Source organism: Neofelis nebulosa, chromosome 3, assembly GCF_028018385.1.
Source record: "Neofelis nebulosa isolate mNeoNeb1 chromosome 3, mNeoNeb1.pri, whole genome shotgun sequence".
Classification (NCBI taxonomy): domain Eukaryota; kingdom Metazoa; phylum Chordata; class Mammalia; order Carnivora; family Felidae; genus Neofelis; species Neofelis nebulosa.
Window position 1 is genome coordinate 40,074,549 of NC_080784.1, and position 23,743 is coordinate 40,098,291.

The window sequence follows — 23,743 nt, forward strand, 5'->3', positions numbered from 1 at the left end:
AAATTGAAATTGATGTTTCAAAATACAAGTCCTTAAAAAAACAAAAACCAACAACCATTAATGCCAAGCAGCTGGAGTTCTAGTAGAGATGATAAACTACAGCTGTGGACTTCTCTGCACTGCTGTGTATCAAGACAGGTGTCAGATGCAATGGTAAACAACCTCGCTCAGCCTCCAATCTGTAATAAGCCTCAGCTGATTCATATTTGCATTCAGTAATTTTCATGCTCAATAAGAGACCCACAGTTTTGCTAAGGATTCAGCTGCAAAATAACATGTGCAATAATTCCAACTATATCTGAAATGCAAATTTTACATTAAGTTTAAAGTCAAATTCCCTCGTGAGAGAAAAATAAATGTTGTATTACTCTAAAAGTGACACTTTCGACAGAAAACAAACCCTCGTGTATAAACTAAGGAGTTAAAATACCTATTCTAAATCTCCAGTAGATACTACCTCAGCCTTAACTACAGTGTTCACAGAACATTTCTGTTGCTACTGTGTGGCTAATCCTGGTTCTTTTCTAGGGTATTCAGACATAGCCATACTTTAGACATGCAGATGGAAAGGAGTTTGAGCTCTTTAAGAGAAACTCCTCCCATATTCCCATCCAGCACCACAATATTATGTATTTCTAAAACTACAGGGGTAGCCCGTTTTCCACCTCCTTTCTATGTAATGCATCACAAACAGAGAGTAGAGAAATAGGTTTTGAGAACTGTATTCTTAGGAAAGCCGATTGGACAACAACAACAACAAAAACAATGAAAGGAAATAAAATCACAGGTAAGAATATTGCTTTCTATTTAAAAATAAAAATTTTGGAAAATCCAATGTCAGATGCTAAAATAAACATTCCAGGTTAAAGCCAGGTAAGGTACTGGGCAAAAGCATTCAGAGGGCAAGTGGCATCTTTCTGATGGCTGGGGAGTTAAATATTGGCGTGGGCATCCCTAAATAATGCAGTATGCTCTTCCCTATGTCAGGATTCAGCACAACCTGGTCTAGCCCCAGGAGTCTCCTACTGGGACAGTCAAAAGACAAGACTAGTAAGCAAAAGCAGTCAATAATACAGATGGATCATTTCACAGCAGCATTTTACAAGAGATAGATATATAAAAATATATTTTCCTGCATAGACCTACAAATAGAGGTTACTCACAGAGATTACTGTAGCTCCAGCAGTTACCCATTGATCATAGAAAATGCCCAGTTCATCAGCTTAATGCTTGAGAAAAGTTAGCTAGAAAAGAAGCCAGCTAATTCAAAATCTGCTGTTCTAGTCAACTGGAAGCAAATTAGTTTCAAATTTCCTGGCAGCCCCTTTTGCCCTGCACTGCACGCGGTGATGGAAGCACTTTGAGCACTAGAAACCCTAGCTGAGAGGAGCTGCCGCCTCAGTCCCTCTCTCACAAAGGCTAAGCAGCCTGTTCTCTCGTTTGCTCGCCCTCTTTCTGCCTGTCTCTCTCTACCTTGGTAGCTTACCGAAAACAACCACCGTAGGGCTTTTCTATATTTGTGAAAACTACTTCCAAGGAGATAATTGAGACGATAGGAGTTAGCTTTAATGTAACCATTTCCCCAGTGCGGCAGCAGAAACCCCAGCAAAGGCTCCGGGAGGATTGTACCATCCTCTGTGACATCAGAGGTGGGGCTGTCATCTCAGTATTATGCAGCATTTTCTCTGATGAGAGAATGACATTTGTGAAAAGAAATGGATAGGTTCCCTTTAAAAGGGTTTAATTCTTGTGTTGTTTAAACAGAAAAGGAAAGAGCAAATACAACGTTGAAAGCTGCTGTAGGAAGACCTAAATCCTGCTTTGCCAGTCCTTATTTCACTGCTAAATGATGCTGCCATCTGAAGTCATTTTACTGATGATTACATTATCATTCCTGTGATTAAATTAATATTTAATGGGTAATTGATATTACTTGGAAAATGTGACATGAAAAATTCAAAGACATTAACATCTAGTTTTAAATATGATGGCATAAACTTTTACATCACTAATAGTACCCTGGACATATGCAATACCTTTCAACACAGAAAGTAAATTTCTGCTAAATAATAAAATCAGAATAGAAAATATTTATTTAATGCTTACTATGTGCCAGGCACTATCCTAAGCAGGTTTACTGTATTAATTCATCTATTCCTGCTAGCAGCCCTTGGGATAGCTAGTATATGAACCCATTTTACAGATAAGACTACTGAAAACACAACAGCTATGTAACTTGTCCGAGATCACATGGCTAAAACTGGCACGGGCAGGATTCAAACATGGGCACAATGGCTGCAAAGTCCACCCTCACAAACACTAAGCTAAATTGCATCATGAGGGCTTCCTTATCAAAAGAATTCTAAAGGAGGAATACAATTTCCAAGATTTAGAACCACATCAAGCCAAATATAGCTACCCCTCAAGTAGACTGGCCTATATATAAGAGGATAAAAGTAGAAAGTGCACCTAGAGAAAGCGTACCGAAACTGGAAATAATGCCCAGGAGTAGTTTACTGCTGACTACTCAAGTGACCTTAAGACAATGGCTTAAAATCTTTCATCTTTAGTTTCCTTATTTCTGAGCTGCAGGTTTTTTAAAAATTAAAAAAAAAATTGTTTTAATGTTTATTTATTTTTGATGGGGGGGAGGGGCAGAGAGAGAAGGAGGCTCCCCTGAATCTGAAGCAGGCTCCAGGCTCTGAGCTGTCACCACAGAGCCCAATGCAGGGCTTGAACCCATGGACCATGGGTTCAGATCATGACCTGAGACGAAGTTGGAGGCTTAACCAACTGAGGCACCCAGGTGCTCCTAAACTGCAGATTTAAAAAAAAAATTTTTTTTAATGTTTATTTATTTTTGAGACAATTGGAGAGACAGAATGCAAGCAGCGGAGGGGCAGACAGAAGGAGACACACAATCTGAAGCGGGCTCCAGGCTCTGAGCTGTCAGCCCAGAGACAGACATGGGGCTCAAACTCACGAATGGTGAGATCGTGACCTGAGCCGAACCAACTGAGCCACTCAGGTGCCCCTGCAGATTTTTTTTTTTAATGTTTACTTATTATTGAGAGATAGAGACAGATCATGGGAGGGGCAGAGAGAAGGGGAGACACAGAATCCAAAGCAGGCTCCAGGCTCTGAGCTGTCAGCACAGAGCCCAATGCGGGGCTCAAACTCACAAACTGCAAGATCATGACCTGAGCTGAAGGCAGATGCTTAATCAACTGAGCCACCCAGGCGCCCATGCAGATTTTTAAATTATAAAGCAGTATTAAAATATAGTTAAAGCACAGGATCCAGGCTTGTAATCTGGGCTCCACCTTTTTCAATTATGTCAACTTAAGCAAATTATTTAACCTCTAAAGGGCTCAATTTTTTCATCAAAAAAAAAAAAATAAGGAAAACAATGGGGTTATTCTGAGAATTAATGAACTATGCCTATAAATAAATAAAGCACTCAAAGTAGCAACCAGTATATAAGAGCTTAAGGTTTATGAGTATTGTTTCCATAATCATCATTACTTTTAGTATCAATATCACATTTTTTTACTAAAACTGCCAATATTTCAAAAGCCTCTCCCTTTTTGAAAACCTCTCCAAGAAAAGCTGCTATTTTTCTAGAGTTGGTTAGAAAAACAAAGGACAACCTTTGCTGGCTTCATATACACATTAACCAATCAATGAATCAGATGAGGTATCAGATGAAGTTATCAGGCATGCCTTTCAAAAAAGCTCTACATGGGGAAGAAACAGAAGCATTTATCTTTTTGCCCTCCCCAACTTCTTCTGCTGGGAATATGGAAGGAGGCTAGACCTAAAGCAGCAATCCGTAACTGTAGGCATCCTGTTAGGGAGGTCAAACGAAAAGAGAGTCCCCAAACCCACCATAGATCTCCCATTCCCATCTTCTCTTATGTTGGAGAGAAATAAACCTTTAGTTCAAGTATTTAATTCAAGTTTTCTGCTAAATGCAACTCTCCAGATCCTATGAAACACAACTGAAGGTCACAATTTCCCTATGGTTTCAACAGCTAACTAGAGGGTTGGGGTACTTCTCATCACTCTTCTGTTAACATCCTCTGAGCCTGCATCCTCCCCAATGTCAAGTAAAAGTCAATGGATGACCCTGGGGGAAAGAAAAAGTAAAACATACTGCTTCCCAATACTTAGTAGCTGTGTTGTCTTATCACAAACAAAACAACAAAGGGTTGAATGGCTGAAGCAACAGCATGTGTAAAGCTCCTCCTTCATCTTAATTTCCTTCAGTCTCTAAATGGGTATATGCTACTAAGCTAATGTTGAAGGAGAAAAACAAACAAAAAGCCTAAAATACAAGAATGAGGATGATTGACAAAGTTACTGCTATTATAAAGGCTACATAACTGCAACTACAAGTGACCGTGAAGAACTATGTCTCCACCTCACAAATGTCTCAATTCCAAATGTCTAGCATTTCACATTAGGCTTTAACTAACACTATCTTAGACTGACACGTAAAACTCCCTATTTCAAAAAGTAAAACTCAAAAGTAAATTTGTTACATATTCTCTAGTCTCTCATGGCCACCATCTCTAAATAATGTATGTATAAAAAACAGCACTTGAGTCCATAACTAGGTGAAGTGAAAATTCTTTCAATCTAAAATGGAACCAGGGGATATGAAATGGAGAATCTCACACATGCACCCTCAGAAAAACAGAACTTAGTAACTAAGAGACTGATTCCTATAAATGCCTGAATTACAGAAGACCAAGACTTATCTCCTGACCAATGAACATCTGCCACAACTCTCTCCCCGTCCTCAAGCCAATGAACTTACCTGCTTGAACTCTGGCTGGCCCTCTCTTCTGCAGTCCTTGGCCAGAAATACAGCCTGACCCAAACCCTCGATGGACTCACTTGTAGCTTGCTACAGCAAGCATTTCCCAAATTGCAATTGCTCTGCCATTCCCAAACTAACTCAATTTCTGGTGATTCAAGCTTGCCTCAGTTTACCTCTTTATTTAGACTGACAGTAGTGCCATCTTGAAGTCCTCAATTATATTTTTTCTGAAATGTAATCTAATAACACTGCCATTATTCTTAAAGGATATATAATATCAAAATATTCAAAGGAGAGAACCATTAAAAATTTCAAACCAATCTTCTGTTTGTACCTCTTCTGTAAAACAGTTTTTTCCAGAACTATCAGAGTGAACAAATCAAAAAGAGCCAGATTTATCAAATGTACCTTTTCATTAAAATTTAAAGGAATATTTTATGTTTTTGATAAACATACGAAATTTAAATTATAAAATATTTTGAACATTTACATAAAGTTGGTATTGACTATATCTTCTTATTTCCTGTATTGGTGCTCTGGCATTTGGAGTATCTTGAAGAAGCAAAGCACCCCTCCCCAATCCCATTAGCTATTTCCTAGAGATAGCAATGGACTCCCCTGGGAGTGCACTTTTGATATACAAACCAACCAATCCACTGTCAGACCCCATTTCCTAAATCAATCTCTCACACTCTTAAACCAATATTCCTCCTACCCTATTCCCTCCAGGGGAATGGAGGACACCTAGGAACTACCAATCCTAAATGTATTCAAGGACCTACCCTGCCTTATCCATTCCTTTCTGCAAAAACCGTATTAAAGACTGGGTTGTATTCTCCCCAGTCCTCTCTGCCTCCTTCCCCGTTGTGGCCCTGCAGACCTACTATGTCTACTATTTCTAGGGCTCTGTGTTATTTCTCAAAAATTCAAAACAAAGTAATACAGACAGGCAAGCAAACTGTTATCCAATTTAATATGAGATTTTAGAATTAAAACCTTCTTACAAATCAAGACTGATTACATGATGCCAATTTTTATCACCATATCCCCTATTATTTTATTGTTTGCTTTGATTTACTCCTAAATCCATGTGGAAGACAAGATTATCAGAAGAACTGGTAACAATAATTCCTTATTTGAAATAACTTTCTTACATTGAGCTAATTCCAATAAATGAGGAGCCAGTTTCCACTTTATTTTTTAAGTCTGGTTCTTAGATCTTAAAACAAACAAAAACACACACACAAAAAAACAAAAACAATAACAACAAAACTCGATGCCAATTTCAGGATTACAAAAATTTAGTTTTTATATATTAGTCTATTGTCTCTATTATAAAGTACAGTCTAAGCTTCATGTAAAGAGATAAATAGAATCTTGGAAGATACAACATGAAATAAATCCAAGTGAGCAGAAAAGAGGAGTGAGCAATACCAAGATTGGTATAATGCCAGAGCCTTATACTATGAAATACTGTTAAAAGCAAAAAAGACCACTCTAAGGTAAAAGGTAACCTATGTTAAAAACAACACACAATAATAAAAAATAGAAATAAAAAATGAGACAACTGGCACCAAATGGAGTCACTTATTGCTAACTCCAAATGACCAAACTGAGACATAACTTAATTACAGTTCTGGCTCTTCCAGAAATGTAATCTTAAACCAGTCAATCAGGAATGAATCACCTGATCAGTACTAGTTAGGTAATATGCCTGACAGACCCCTGCTAACACCTAAAGGAAAGTAACTTTGCAAGAACCACCCCATTTTGTTGCCTACTGTATCTTTTTTTGTTCCTATTCCCTTATGCCTCTTTGTACGGCAAGTTGGAGCTCCTTCCTATCTCCTATATTGGATACTGATCCAAATCAACTTGAGCTCAAATAAACTCTTAAAATTTTTAATAGACCTCAGTTTATCTTTTAACACTTTTAACGTTAATTTGTACATATTTGCACAAATTTGCCTATAATTTAGGCTAATTTTATACAGTTTATTTTTATGTTAATTTTGTACATATATTTAACAACATTTCACATAAAACAATTTAAAAAATAGCTTTTATTAACTTACATTTTAGACAATTATTTTATTAAAGCTTTTCACATGCAATTTGTCATTAGGGTCTTTGCCACCACTAGAGTCTTAACTTTGAGTTGTATTATATCTTTAGTTCTGTCTTAAGATACAGCAATATTTAAATCTGTGTGATGCTACAATTGGAAATTCTATCCTAATCTACAGTATCCATTCACTTTAGGTGATCCCCACAATGTAACCACTTACTGTATGTCCTTTGGAAATCATCTTTAAAAAGCTACATTACAATGACCTTTGACATTTCCAATTCTAGGATCATTTCCTCAGGAATAATTACTACCTGTGTAATTAAATATATTTTCTCCTCCTTTTTTTAAACCTGTTTTAGTAATCTCTGAAGCATCCCAACTAGCATTATCTCTAGTGGTTTCAAGCTATGTGTTTTCTCCAAAAGTTCTTTGTTACTGAAAGTAATCAAAACATCTCTAATACAGAAACAGTAACAACTTGAATATAAGGCCACTCCTTTTCTGATAACTTTTTCAGGAAAACATCCTTACCCTAAGTAAGATATTAACTCCTTTTTACAGATCAAGAGTATCAAGTTGAAGAAAACTGGCCAACACACAATTAAAAGATAAAGAGAGCAAGAAATATCCCTCGGGCCAAAGTTAAAAAAAAAGAAGAAGGAATTTAGCTGCCAGTACAAATATGAATATACAGAAGAGCAGAAGGAAACAAAATCATTACTTAACATTGGGTTATACTTCATTCCTCTCTTTTAATCCAGCACAGTTTGGGAATTTGAACTTTTTTCCCTTGCTGACTGTACTAACTTATTTATAGTAATGCTAATATCATGTTATTATTTATTAATATAAACAATGTAAACATCATTTTTAGTTATAATATAGTTATTGTTGAATAGTCTGGTTATTTCCAATATTACCCTAAGTAGGTTCTTATATTGACAGCTTGCTAATTAATATTCAGAATGTAATCAATATATAAACCCCCAAACACCAAACTGAAACTTCCCTGAAGTCATTGACTTGTTTCTATTTTGTTCATTGATGCATCCCCATGCCACTGAGATATCCAGGAAGCACAAACAACAAACTGCAAGGCCAGTTCAAGATGGCATAAAACTCAGGTTGCATGTTACAAACAGGGAGAAATTTTACAGCCAGGAGACTGCCTTCCTCATGTAGCGGACCCAGGAAACATGTGGGAAACAAAGGCAGAAGAAAAAAATTAAATTTCCTTACAACTTATAGCCCAATGACAAGTCCTTGAGATAGGCAGAGTGACCTTCCTCTGGAAAGACAGCCGCCTCTATGACACTTTGCTCAGGGCAAAATGCAATCTTAGCTTAACTTTCTCCCAACCTCGGGGATCCTGTAAGCCTACTTTAACATACAAAAATTTCTTTAGAAACTTCTTTTATCTCTACCCCACCAAGATATAGGTTGGCAATCATACTCCAAGCTTATGGTCCCCTGATACACATCTGAAGGGTCTCACGAATGAGTTTTTACTAAACAGTAATAAGTGACCTTTTCCTAACAGCAGCTAGCCCTTCAAGGTCCTGGAAACCATGTCTCCCAGATACCTTGGACTTACACTATCCCTGACCCCCTCCTAACCTGAAGATATATAATCAGTCACCCATCACAACCCCAGTGCAGTTCTGTCTCCCACAGGTTCTGTCCCCGTGCTAAAAAAACAAACAAACAAACAAACAAAAACACCTTTTAGGGACACTTGGGTGGCTCAGTTGGTTGAGCGTCCAACTCTTGATCTCGGCTAGGTCATGATCTCATGGTTCGTGGGTTGAAGTCCTGCATCACTGCAGTGCAAAGCCTGCTTGGGATTCTCTCTCTCCCTCTCTCTCTCTGACCCTGTTTGCTCTCTCTCTGTCTCTCTCTCTCTCTCTCTCTCTCATAAAATAAACAAAAATAAACTAAAAAACAACAACAACAAAAAACACCTTTTTGCACCAAGATGTCTCAAGAATTCTCTCTTGGCTGTCAGCTCTGAACCCCAACATTTCCACATCACGAGGATAGCATTAGAGCCGAAGGAAAGTAGAGTCTTGAGCTAACGAGGCAATGAGAGGATCCTCATCCATACACAAAGGTAAAACTTGAAAGCAAATTCAATGAGGAATTGAATTTCCCCTAACATAAAAAACTTGGCAACTATTTAAATGGGCAACTGAAGCTAGCCAGAAGGGCTCAGTAGGCCATACTTACATAATTCTCTATCCTAGAAGCTCCTTTATTTGCTGTTTCTATTTTCTTTCCTTCTTTCAGTAAGAGATTCTGTTCAAAATCTCGCATCTTGTATCAATTATATTAGTGTAAAATGTAATGTTGCACCTCTCTGTAGGCACCAATAAGGCAGCCATGAACTAGATGGCAGGGAAGCAAGATCAGAACAACTCCAGACCCAGCCCCAACAACAGAGCACAATCTGGTCAGCCAAAGGATGGAAGGGAATAGAATTTCTTTTAGAAACTCTCTCTCCCATTGGCTTCATTAGCAATATGCTGTCCTAGGTGGTTCTACCTCTTCCGCCATGCTGCTGTCCCCTGGGCTTATTGTATATCCTCTGCCCTATAATTATAGTTAATAGAATTAATTAGTTCGCAGTTCACTGCTCTTCTCACTTAGTATTCTTTGCCTTCTAAAATGCTACAGCTTGGAAAAAATATTTATCATCCAAAAGACAAACTGGAATGGTGGCAAAAATATCCTAAATGAGTTAATAGACATAAAGTGCTTAAAATGGCACCCAGCACATAGGAAATATTTAGCATGAACTAGCTGATATTACTATTACTACTGGCAATCAGTCTTTGCTCCATTATTTACTATATAACTTGGGCAAATAATTTTGCCTTTCTGAGTCTCAGCTTTCAACTATTACTTTAAAAAAAAACTCATTAAAAGTCAACTTTTTCCCCAGCCTTTTGTACTCACTAAAATGAAAATTTACAACTAATTTTGATCCAGGATTCAAACAATAATGTAGGCAAATAGATGTTTACCTCCCAAGCTTGCTGTAAGATTAAAATTCGAAAAGGTCACATGAAAAAGTAACTGAAAACTACAAAATGTTTTTTTTCAAAGTAGGGCTCTACACTGATAATTCCAGGTATCCAAACCCAGTATCTCTCCTGGGCTTTAGTCCATCTCACGCTTCTGTTGAGTACAAAGTACTAATCACATGGGGACCACTATAAATAAAAAGGAAACGATGTCAATAATTTAGTCAATTCAAAAGAAACAATCAGCCAGACCAGATACCTGGGGCAGGGTCTAGACTTGGACTGTGGTAATAGAACAAGGAGAGAAAGAGAACTCCAGACCAGTTTATATCCTTTTAATTACAAGAGAGAAGGAAGTCAAGTAAATCATAAGAGACTCTTTTAAACTATAGAGAACAAACTGAGGGTTGAGGTTGATGGAGGGAGGTGGGTGGGAGATGGGCGAAATGGGTGATGGATATTAAGGAGGGCACTTGTGATGAGCACTGAATGTTATATGTAAGTGATGAATCACTAAATTCTACTCTTGAAACAAATATTACCCTATATGTTAACTAACTAGAATTGAAATAACAACTTGAAAAAAAAAAAAGAGTGAAGGAAGCCAAACATGAAAGAAATCTTACCAAGGACAGTTAAAGGTCTCAAGGTTACATTCCTATCTGTCTTGGCAAAAGGACCCCACAACCTATGATAATAACAACAGGAGAAACTTAGGTTAATGACAACATAATGAGAAAACAAATACAAAGTAAACCACAGCTAGAAGCAGTTCACATATAAACTATGTTATAGTTATAGCACTAAGTAAGTTAGTGCTTATGGGGGGAAGGGACAGGGGGTGTCTCAGGAGGAGTCTAGAAGAGATGTGTGTCTCATGTAAAGAATGCAAAGGAAGAATCTAAGTTTTGTATGATGGGCTAACTTGACGCTATATGCTCAAGAGAGCCATTGGGAACTCTACTCTGTGCTTCTCCACAGACAGTGGTCAAGTCACTGCCAGTAATAGACCATGAGTTACACAACCACATTATAATCTTGCCTTTACACTTTGAAAGGCACTACCAGGAAGAAGGAAACTTGGGACTGAGGAAACAGATTCTCTCTTTCCTGGGATCTTGTATGAGGTGTGAACAACTAAAGGCAGCCTCAGCTCGGAACTGTGCCTATCATCCCATGAAAGTTGGGTCTGTCCAGAGAAGCAGAGAAAAAAGCAAAGAATCAACAATTTCTATCTGACAGATGTCTCGTTACACATTCAACATGTCAAAATCATAGTGATTACCTTCCCTGAAAAACTAGTGTCTGAGAGAGAATTCCTACTTCAATGTAACATTAACCTCTCCTGTCACTTTAGTGTCACTCTTTAATTTTTTTTGTTTTATTTATTTTTGAGAGAATGAGAGAGAGAGTTTGTGCATGGGAGGGACAAAGGGAGAGGGAGACACAGAATCCAAAGACAGGCTCCAGGCTCCGAGCTGTCAGTACAGAGCCCGACGCAGGGCTCAAACCCACGAACTGCGAGATCATGACCCAACCGACTGAGCTACCCAGGTGCCCCAGTGCCACTCTTTAGAGTCCTTACATCTCCCTATATCTTTAGTATCTAAGACTAACTAGTTTCTTAAAATCTGCTATGTCTATCCCTTTATTTACATTATTACTATCACTTCTCTAGAGCAGATACTATTGCTTTAAGAATTAGCTACTGGTCCTAAACAGACTGCCCACCTCAGCATGAATGCATATCCTTTAATATACTCTAATTAATTTTGCTGTATTAATCTTCATAAGGCACTTTTCCTAAAGCACTGTTGTCACCACTGTCCCACTATATGCCTCCCCTTCACCTAAACAAAACAAATTTTAAATGGATTCCCAGTGTGACTAAATTAAAGTTGTAACTGTTTAACACTGGGATCAGCAAAACCTTTTCTGTAAAGGACTAAATAGTAAATATTTTCAGTTTCATGGGCCATAGAGTCTCTATGTAAATACGTGACTCTGCCATAATAGCAAAAACAGCCACAGACCATAGTAAATGAATCTATGACTGTGTTCTAATAAAACTATTTTATAGTTATTCCCTCCTTTCCAATGATGTCTTACTCATCACTCATGTCCCCACTCCAATTCTACTTCTCACTGAAGTCCTCCATGCTTAACCCAACTCATAGTGATCGTTCCCTCCATTTTAGCCTTAAAACATATATTGCCTGTACTTTTCATTGGGTCCTTATGTATTCATGATTTCATACCGCCTTCCCTACTTACTTTTTATCTCACATTTCCTATGTCCTGGATAACTACCATAGTGTTCAAACGTTAAAAGGTATTCATTAATTCTTTTTTTTTAAGTTTACTTTGAGAGAGAGAGTGTGCGCATGCACATGCATTCATACCCATACCTGAACAGGGGAGGGGCAGAGAGAGGGAGAGAAAGAATCCCAAGCAGGCACCACACTGTCAGGGTGGAGCCCAACATGGGGCTCAACCCCAGGAACCGTGAGATCATGATGAGCCGAAATTAAAACCCTTACCCAACTGAGCCACCCAGGTGCCTGGTATTCATTAATTCTTTACTAACATGATGATGATAAGTTACAAGGCAATCCATGGATATATGGACCTCAAAAATTTTCACCACCCACCATTTCAATGAAAATTATAGCAAATGATCCCTATACAGTAATTATATCAACTTTTAAATGGAAAAAAAATATATAAATCAATCCCTTGGGCCTTTCCAGTATGAGGTATATCATGCAAAAAAACAAACAAACAAACAAAAAAAACAAGGACAATATAGATTCAATAAGTGAACTACTTAAAAGAGGTTATTTTATTATAAACATAGTATTAGTGTGCTTGATTTAAGACAGTAGTTATATTTGTAGGACTAGGAAAATATAATCCTTAAACTGATTTTTCTGTTACCCAAGTCTCAGAGAAGCGATTCTTAACTTTTTCGGTAAAATGGACCACTTAGAAAAAGCTATGGACCCTCTCCCAATAGGAAACACCCAGATGGATATTTATATAAAATTTGCATAAAATTTCTGGGCACTCACAGACACTCTAAAGAGGAGAAATCCTCCCTCAGGAGGATCTGAAATCCACCAAAAGGATCTGGAAATATTTTTTTTACATTGTCACAAAACAGAAACTATTACACCCAAATCAGAAGATGTCAAAGATCATAACCAGTGGAAATGAAGAATTTTATAGTTAAGAGCAAATGGGTAGGAGGGGAGAGGAAAAATATCAGCAATGACTTGCAGATTTCAATTTCATTTTGCTGCTTGCTAGGAAGGATCACATGGCCTAGAGATACCTCTATCAAGCACAGTTCTTCTAGGGCCAACACGTTACTGCTAAACCTCAAACATCAGAAGTGGCAGTTTCATATCCTAAAACAACAACTCAGGTTAAGAAAAATCATCATGAGCAACTAATTGTAAAATATCTCTTTAAAACTCAAATTCAGTAGGGCACCTGTGTGGCTCAGTCCATTAAGCGTCCAACTTTGGCCCAGGTCATGATCTCACGGTTCGTGAGTTCAAGCTCTATGTCAGGCTCTGTGTGGACAGCTCAGAGCCTGGAGCCTGCTTCAGATTCTGTGTGTACCTCTCTCTCTGCCTCTCCCAGGCTCACGTTTCTCTCTCACTCTCAAAAATAAACACTAAAAAAACAAACAAAAACCCTCAACTTCAGAAATAAAAATGAGTTCCTAAATACCAGTAGAATAACACACAGCAGATAAATAAAAAACACAATAATATTCATGATACATAAGTGGCTGAATTTTAATTTCCTTTCATTTAGTCTTTTTTCATAAGACAAATTGATTAAATGTACTGCTAAACAGGATTCAATTTTTATGTCTTTTGCACTCAGCACATGAGAATGAGAGCAAGACATCACAAAAATCTAAATTTTATGATTCAACATAAAATAGTTAAAATCAAACTATCTGTAGTAGTAATCAATCTACCATGAATGTAATAGGTAAAATGATGAACGTGGAATTTCAAAAATAGCCAAATTCCTATCAAGGTAACAAGGTGTAGTGTCAGTCTCATTTAGAGAAAGAAAAAGCTGTAAATAAGTTAGTGCCTTTCAGAATGACTGATTCAAAAGCAGAGGCAGACACTAAGGTACAGAGGGCCCTCAAAGAAATGGATGGTCAATCAGATTGAGAAGGATTTAAAAAAGCTTCTCAGGGCATAGACTTCAAATCACAATTTTCTGAACTGATAGAAAAGGCCATGATACCTTAACTCACCTCTCCACTTGTGTCAATATTCCACTGTTTCCATAACATAATTCTCATCTTCTGAAGAACAGAATACTCTCCCCATTCTTTCAAATATTCAAATATATTCAAATATCACCTATCCTTTACGACAGAGAACACATTAACATCCCTCCAAGTCTCTGATGACTCCTTCATACCCTGCTGTGTTGTCTCCTCTGCTGTATATAGTATGATGACCACATATCCCTGATTTCCCACACCGCTCGTGATCTCAAAAGTCTGTCCCTGCAAGATCTTTAACATGGAATTAGTCATCTGTTCATGAGGTTTAAATCAATTATCTGGCACTTACTACATCATACTCTATTAAATGGCTCCGAATATAAATTTCATCTTGCTTTAAGTTCATCAGCTTCTTCTAAGCAGTGATTAGCAGCACTGGGTACATAGCAAATACTCAAATATTTATAGAAATCAATTAAATGTATTAAGCAAGAGAAACTTATTTCCTGCCCCTGCTTTTTTCTCTTATTTTTAATTACCTAGATATAAGAACAAAAGCAATACAAATCTCAGTTAAGTGACTGAGGTTAAGTGACTTCAGCTCAGGTCCTGATCTCATGGCTCGTGGGTTTGAGCCCCACGTTGGGCTCTGTGCTGACAGCTCAGAGCCTGCAGCCTGCTTCAGATTTTTTGTCTCCCTCTCTCTCTGCCTCTCTCTCTCTCTCTCTCTCTCAAAAATAAACATTAAAAAATTTTTTAAAAAAATAAAAAGATCATTAAAACAGGGTCTCAATCTTTTCTTTGTGTTTTTTTGTAACCTTTATTTATTTTTGAGAGACAGACACACAGACCACAAGCAGAGGAGAGGCAGAGAGAGAGAGGGAGACACAGAATCCGAGGCAGGCTCCAGGCTCTGAGCTGTCAGCACAGAGCCTGATGTAGGGCTTGAACCCATGAACTGTGAGATCATGACCTGATCACGACACTTAACCAACCTAGCCACCCAGGTGCCCCTCAATCTTCTTTTTAAAATTATCTTTTTTTAACCAGGGTTAACTCAAAGTTCACCATGCTAGTTGCCCCAAGGACAACTAAACAGGCCATATTTTAAATATTTAGCAATCCATCATCAAAAGGGCAAGCTCTCTAAATTGCTTTTTCCTAGTATAGTTGGGTTATATGCATTGAGTCATCCCTGTTCATTTGTTTATGCCACCTTTATAACTAACAGAAACATTTCTGTAAAATAGTCTGCAAGTTTCCTGATATACTGAAATAAAAGTTATCTATTCCTTAAGACTGGACCCTGGCTTTGGTCATACCACTGTCTTATCAAGTGAATGAACACTGACTAGATATTCTAATATATGAACACCACAGGCACAATAAGGAAAAAAAATTGCTGGGGAAAAGCACAGGTAACATAGCTATGTTGAAAGGGTGCTTGGTTTGCTCACTGTTATTTTATATCTTGCCAAGAAATCTCTAATTCTACAATATTAAAAGCAAATAGAAATTTTAATTTATGTTTCAGTATTTTTGTGTATTTTTTTTACTTCTATCATATTCCTGGCATTATAATTTCCCTATGGATGAGAAGGGTTGGGTTGTTGAAGTTATAGTGCAAGGAAAAAGGGGCAGGCTGGGTGCCCCAATTATAGTGGATAAGGAATTTAGATGTCTCCTTATTCTCAGATACAGAAGATGGCCCCCATCAACAGTCTACTTTCTTTCTAATTTAATGGTCCTGTCATCAGCACCCTAACACTACCAATGGAAAAGAACATGCATTAAATAATCTGATGACTCAGGCCATATCTACTTTCCCTCCCAAAGGAAAATACAAGGAGGTACTGCACTGCATTAACATCTGTCAAAAAATAATGAGCTACATGACATCTAAGAAATCGTACAGACCAACAGCATGATTTTTTTTTAAGAATTCTGCCTTCAAGTGGTATCTCACACAGTAGTCCAATATGTGAAAGAGATAAAAGAGGGTGTACCTCTAGCTGACTGGGGTGGAGCATGAACTCATACCACCATCTCCTCATTCCCCAAACCTTAGACATGAAGATCTTGATTTCAAGATTTACAAAAAAAAAAAAAGAAAAAAGAAAGAAAGAAAGTGAAGCCGAAAAGTTAAACAGTTTATCCAGTGTCATGATACCAATTAATGACAAAGTCAGAATTACAGCCTATTTTCATGTAGAATGGCAACTGGGGTACAGCAGCACTTTGATCAGATTCTCTAAAAATGTAGAATATTGTGGAAGACTTAGGTTCACTCAAGTCACACTCAAGCTGGCATGTCAGTTCCATGCCTTATTTGCTGTGTTTAATTATTTAACCCTCAGTGAGTGTCATCTGTGAAATAAGTGGGGGGAATGGGTGGGAGAGTAGACTAGTATCAGAGGATCAGAGGATTCTTCTGAGGTTTAATCTCATATAAAAATTTTCTAGTAGAGTATCTGTTACATAATAAATGTGTAAAAATGTTCACTCAAGATTGAACCCAAAAAATTAAAAATATCCCACTGTCACCCTATACCATAATTTAATACAAAACAAAACAAATGCAGCAACCAAAAATTATCAGTTAAGGAACAGCCAATTTAGGACCTTCCACATTAGTCTTTCAATTATTACATCTCCAATAATACTGACTTCTTTGGAAGTTTTTGCAAAATTTATATATGAGAAAAAAATAAACAACAGCACCCCAGACTAGGTTTCATACATTATCTTAATGCATCTTGTATTCAAGCAATATTATTATCACGGGCCTACCAAAATGTCCATCTGAGAGTATAGTTGATTAACATTTTTATTTCAAAAACTTGTGTGTTTTTTGCCATGGAAATTCCAAAATCTTTAATTTCACAACATCATAATGAGATTAAGACACAACAGATTTAAGGCATATTTGTACACCACTGGAATTTTTATAAACCTCCAGATTAAATTAGGCAGAAAGAACAAAAGCATATTAACTAACCTCCAAAACAAATCTGCAAGAAATCTGCCAGCAGGAAAAGCAAATGGCACTTGACAATTTGACACCTGCTACCAAAAAGTGTTACACTTTGTCCACCAGAGGGAAGTGTTGTCTAACTATTAACAGAATTCCATAAACAATTTAGAACTCCAGAATAAAATTCTGTATTTTCAAAAAATTTCTTTCCAAGCTTTCAGGTAAAAAAAATTCTACTCATTGAAGTTGAAAACCTAGAAATCTGCCATAGATATCTGTACTTAGGTTAAAATGATATAAAAGATGCTCCAGTTTTCAAAATCATTTTGGGCCTATGAATTAATCATACCTCTAGGTATTGGATTATCCTAAAATGAAGATGCAGCATGTCCAGTTCCACATCTAATCATGGCCTCTACAGTTCTGACAAGTCCCTCATGCTCACTCAGCCTGATGCTATAAAGCACAAAGAAGGTGGTAGACAGTGGCAGGTGAGATCCTAATATTTCATCACATATTTTAAACCATTTAATGATGCTTAGGGCACACTAGTCCTTGTATTAAATATCTATCCCCACTATACCCATAAAAACATTCTCTCTTATCAGTAAATATATCCAGAATTCTAGCCTGAGAGATTCAGTCACTATTCTGTCTCAGTGACAAAAGTCCAAAGTGGGCTGCCAAGGGGTGACAGGCACAGAGTATGTAGACCACTCCCAAGGTTATTTCAGGGAAATAGCAACCATCTACCCTGAGTGATTTGAACAACTTTAATCTAAACAACTTTATACATACATACATACATACATACATACATACATACATACATACACATCTGACATACAGAGTTATCTACGCACACACATATTTCTCTATTTTATTACATTCAGTTACCTCCTAATTTTTAGACACTTCAGTTTTTTATCTTACTAGATTCATCTATAGTACGAATTATTCCCTTATTAAAATCCTTTCTTATTTTTCAAATCTTTCTGTTCTGAGTTTCCTTCTATCTCTCTGGCTAAACCTGCTAATTTTCTTTTAAACACTACTCTCTCAGCCTGCCCTTTAATTTTTTTTTTCCTTCAAAACGCCATATTCACTCTTCTTTTCATTTTGCACATGCTCCTTGGGCAGACCTATATCCCCTTTCAAAATCTCTTCTCTCAGGCCCAGACCTGTATACCCACCTGCCCACTGGATGTCTCTACCTGAATGTGCCATAGGAATCTCAAACATGTCCAACATAACACCATTCTTTTTCTTACCCCAAACTTGCTCCTCCTTTGAAACTGTACCTTGTGAAAAGGCACCACCATCTACCCAGCCTCCCAAAGCAGAAACTACCCTCCGTGCCCTCCTTTCTTCCCTTCCACAGCAATCAGTTGCCAGCAGTGGCACCTCACTCTGTCCACAGTAAGTCTCTTCTCTACTCTACCCACTGCCTCACCCATCCTCCTCCCCAGTGCCCTGCACTCCTGCACAACTCTGTGGCAGAGAAACCGGTAGCTGAACCCCACTGTCCATTTCTCCTCCTCCTATAGTAACAGAATTCCCAATTTTTTTAGCTGGGTCCATGGCCACTTGGAATAAAGATTACACTTTCAACATTTCCCTCGTAGCTAACTGCAACCTTGGCACAGCACTATAAACAATGAGCCATACCTGAAAGTGTTCTGGAGCAACTTCCCCAAAATATCTTTAAATTACAGATAGCACATGCCCCTTTACCTAATTCTCCTCTTCTACCTTTTGACTCTCAAGGAATATGGCCAAAGCTCCAGCAACCACATCAAAAGATGAAATGTTCTAAGGATGGCAGACCAAAGAGTTCAAAGGAGTCAGGATCACCTAACACTGTGAAACCAGCATCTGAGCTCTAAATCATCTGTCTGGATTCCTCCCAGGGAAGAAAACAGTAAACTTATTTTGCTTAAGCCACTAGTATGTGTGTGTGTGTGTGTGTGTGTGTGTGTGTGTGTGTGTGTGTACGCGCACACATGTCTGTATGTGTATGGACCTTCCTAACAAGGTACACTGCCTTTCTAATCTCACCTTTCCATAACTGCAACCCAATTCCTACACTTACTTCCAGAATGATTTCCTAAATCCCAAATATGAAAAATCCATTATTTTAAAAACTAAATACTATGTGTACTCCTTAGCATGGCATACAAAACAGATCACAACCTGCTTTTTGCCTGCCCCAAGCCTCCTCTCTCATTCCTCCCATGTTGACACCAGTTGATCTGAACAAGCCATGGTGTTCATAGCAACCTATCTTTATATATGCTTCTTACCCTGTCTGATACATGTTTCTTCCCAGCACCCACTTGACCTGACCCTCAAAAACTCTGCTCAGATAATCACCTCTCCCAGGAAGCCTTCCCTCCAGTCTAACTTAGGTGTGCCTCCAATGGCCTCTCAAAACTCCCTGTTCTTATTTCTACTATAGCAGGTATCACAGTGTGTTAGAATCATCATATTATTTGTCTGTTTCCCCAACCAGACTTCAGTCAGACTGTAGGCTTTATTTCTATATCTCTATCTTAGCAACTATACATATTTATTGTATGTTGAAAGGGTAAATACTCTCAGGAATGCTTTTACTTGCCTTGAAGGAAGTTTTTGGCATCTTATACCTGATGCAAACAAAAATCCAGGCTTCTTGATTCTTTGCCCAGGCCTATTTCCAGTACATCAGCATTTCTCCAACAGTGTCCCAATAACATCTATTTAGGGAGGTTAATGTTAATAACATGTGGGTTTCCAGCCACTCCAGACAACTTTCAGTTCCACTAACCTGTCAAAATCTTTCCACCCTCAGTCTGTCTCCCCACCCTGCTGGGCATCTTCTGCCTGGAAGGTATTCTGCCTCAGAGTCGCCTTAGATCTGGATTCCACCATCCATCAGTTAGCTCTCACCACCAGCTCATACCCAGGGAGAACTCTCCACTCCCCCAATGCTTTTAAAATACTCTAAACTTCCACTGAATGTTACCCTAGAACTCAAGAGTCTCGACAATTCCCTTTATTCTTTCTAAAAAAAGAGGTTTTGCCTCTCAAAGCTTTTTAGCACTTACCTCTTTCATCATGTTTTTCCAAGATTACCTAGAGTAGATCTGTATTTTATCTATAAATCTGCTCAGCTTCTTAGGACATAATCCCTCACAGTTTAAATTCATGTACAAGGAGCAAGATGAGCTATTCCCGGGCTTTTGTTCCTCAGTACTGTTTGCTCTACCATTTCCAGCAAGGCAATTGCTCTCTGTGATACAACAAATCCAACTAAGCAGGAGCTTCATATCTCCACTTTATCTCAGCAATCTCTTAACATGACCTCCCACACCCTTAGAAAGGAGCATAACCTTCCCTTATTCTCTTTGTCAGATGCTACACAGTTATTGCACTTATCCCTCTGTTCACTTATCCCTGTGAACAGGAGGACTGTTCACAGTGCAATCCAAGTACTACTACCTGGATCTGAATCATCCAGGGCATTCATTAGAGTACTAGATTTAAAGATCACACACCAAAATCAGAATTACTGGGGTAGAAGGGAGGGGCCAAGATGGCAGAACTGTACTGAAGGGTTTTTTTGCCTCGCTCATCCCTGAATTGCAGCTAGGTCAACACCAAGCCATCTTGCACACCTAGAAAACTGATTTGAGGATTAACACAACAATCGGCACAACTTGAACCACAAAACTTGGCAGGTACACGGTATGGAGAAATGAACTGGAGGAGAGAGAAGCCATGGAGAATAGGGAGCTGTTTTTACTTGCAGAGAGAGGACGGAGACACGGGGGAAAGAACAGGAAAAGCACTCCCCCCGAAAGTAGCTGGAGAGAAAGAGAGAGAAAACACCCACAAGGGACTGAATAAGAAAGGGAGAAAGGAGAGGAATTAAATGCCATTAATGACTATAAATAGGGGAGTGCAGAGTCTGAAACCCCCCAGCTCGATACCTGGTGGAGCTCTGGTGGGAAGGGCGAATCCTCAGGAGCAGACAGTGAGGTCACAGGGGTCCTTGGGCCACACAGGGAGAGGCAGTTCCCCTGCTGTGAGGACACTTGGTAGAGGCTGTGCAGCCTCCCCACAGGAAAAGGTCCCAGTAGACCCCAGAGTACAGCCATGTTTGCAGGTGTTGGAACAAGGACATTAAGGGTGAAGCCTAGCACCAATGTGTTGTGATTTACCGTAATCCCTAAAACGCTGCTGCTACACAATCATACAAACTTTTTCAGGGACAGGCTGGCACCCAGCCGCAGACTCTGGGCATTGGCAGCAGTACAGTCTCTTGAACATTCCTGCAGGTGGGCTGACACCTGGCCATTGCTCAGCAAGACTCCTAGAGGGTCTGAGTGGGCCAAAGCCACAGGGCCCTCAGAAGTGTGAGGTTCAGAAACACACCCCATTTGAGATAAAACTCAGGAGGGAGGTGCCGCTTGGCAGGCTGAAGGCTTGTTCGTGGACAATTTAGAAGTGGGGAGTGGACAGAAGCCAGAGACAAAGGAGGGGTGCTTAACTGTCAGCGGGAGAGTAGAGAGTTCTGATACTAGATACTGGGTAGCTGAGTAACACAATTTTCATCCCTCCTGTGCATGCACATATACACAACTATCCACCCCAGTAAACTAAGCATCATCATCTGGTGGAGAACGGAGTCATTATGCCAAGCCCCATTCAGCTGGGCCAATCACCCCCTTGAGGAACAGCACAAGTCTATCTGCCTGCTTAGTTTATGGACTATAAAGTGCTTCATAGTTTGACATCTAGGGTAAACTGGATATAATTTCAATCATAGTTCATTCTGTTCCCTGGTCACCTATTCATTTTTTTTTCTTCTCTTATTCTTGAATACCGACAGAGAAAATATTTTTATTTTGGTTTTTATGAAAAAGATTTTTCTTTAATTTTTCTACTGTATTTTTTAATTTTGTAAATGCTTTAAATTCTATTTTACTTTCAAAAAATTTATTTTTACTTTTGTTTTTATGAAAAAGATTTTCCTTTAGTTTTTTTCTACTATGTTTTATTTTTTGTAAATTTTTAAAAGTCTATTTTACTTTCATCATTTCATTTTATTCTATTTTCTTGTATTCACTTTTTTAATTTTCAAACGTTTTGCTGGTCTTTTTCTTCTTTCTTTCTTTTCCTTCCTTTTTCTCTGTTCTACCAAGCTTCTTTCAACAATAAGACCAAAACACACCTAGAATCAAGCATCCTTTATTTGATTATTTTCATTGCTTTTAATTTTTTAATTTTTATTTATTTATTATTTTATTATTTTTCTTCCCTCAAAATGATGAAACAAAGGAATTCACTCCAAAAGAAAGAACAGGAAAAAATGACAACCAAGGACTTAACACAGATACGAGCAAGATGTCTGCACCAGATGCAATCTTGAATGAATGCCACAGCAGCACAGATGGATGAAGCAGAGCAGCAAGTCAGCGATATAGAGGAAAAACTTATGGAGAACAAAGAAGCAGAAAAAAGAGGGAAACTAAGGCAAAAGAACACAATTTAATTTAAGAATTAGAGAACTCAGTGACTCATTAAAAAGGAATAACATCTGAATCATAGGGGTCCCAGAAGATGAAGAGAAAAGGGGGTAGAAGGTTTCTGTGGGCAAATCATAACAGAAAACATTCCTCACCTGGGAAAAGACACAGACATCAAAATCCATAAAGCACAGAGAATTCCCATTAGATTCAACAAAACTGATCATCAACAAGGCATATCATAGTCAAATTCACAAAACACTCAGGAAAGGAAAGAGTCATGAAAGCAGCAAGGAAAAAAAAAAAGCCTTAACCTACAAGGGAGGACAGATCAGGTTCACAGCAGACATATCCAAAGAAACTTGGCAAGCCAAAAAGGACTGGAAGGATATATTCTATATGCTGGATCGGAAAAATATACAACCAAGAATTCTTTATCCAGCAAGGCTGTCATTCAAAATAGAAGGAGAGGTAAAAAGTTTTCCAGACAAACAAAAACAAAAGGAGTTTATGACCATTAAACCAGCCCTACAAGAAATTTTAAGGGGGAATCACTGAGGAGAGAAAAGATGGGGAAAAAACAACAACAACCACCAAAAGCCACAAAGACTAGAAAGGACCAGAGAACACAACCAGAAACTCCCAACTCTATAGGCAACATAATGGCAATAAATTCATATCTTTCAGTACTCACTCTAAATGTCAATGGACTAAATGCTCCAATCAAAAGACATAGGGTAACAGAATGGATAAGAAAATAAGATCCAGAAATACGCTGTTTACAAGAGACCCATTTTAGACCTAAAGACAACTTCACATTGAAAGTAAGGTCGGAAAAAGAAAGCCAGAGTAGCCATACTTATATCAATCTAGATTTTAAAATAAAGACTGTAACAAGGTATGAAGAAGGGTATATCATAATTAAGGGGTCTGTCCACCAAGAGCTAAAAATTGTGAACATTTATGCTCCAAATGTGGAATCACCCAAATATATAAATCAATAAATCACAAACATAAAGAAACTCATTGATAATAATACCATAATAGTAGGGGACTTCAAGACCCCACTTAGAAATGGA

The 23,743-nt window shown here is 38.2% G+C and overlaps 1 protein-coding gene and 1 long non-coding RNA gene across 20 annotated transcripts in view; one reads left to right on the forward strand and one right to left on the reverse strand.

Moving 5' to 3' along the window:
- Positions 1 to 23,743, reverse strand: part of PSD3 (pleckstrin and Sec7 domain containing 3) — a 747,126-nt gene that overhangs the window by 462,091 nt on the left and 261,292 nt on the right. Inside the window, exon 1 of one of the 19 annotated variants that reach the window (XM_058720443.1) lies at positions 1,487 to 1,609. The exons of 17 other annotated variants lie outside the window; for them this stretch is intronic. Coding sequence is in view for 1 of the 2 variants with exons in the window: in XM_058720438.1 (XP_058576421.1) it covers positions 1,164 to 1,194 (31 nt within the window). In the remaining variant the exon portion in view is untranslated. Of the gene's footprint in view, positions 1 to 1,163; positions 1,610 to 23,743 lie in introns of those variants that run through there. One more of the 19 variants, XM_058720438.1, reaches the window with a different exon arrangement.
- Positions 625 to 19,104, forward strand: LOC131506653 (uncharacterized). The gene is made up of 2 exons (XR_009259082.1): positions 625 to 787; positions 18,922 to 19,104. It is a non-coding gene; the product is annotated as an uncharacterized LOC131506653 (long non-coding RNA).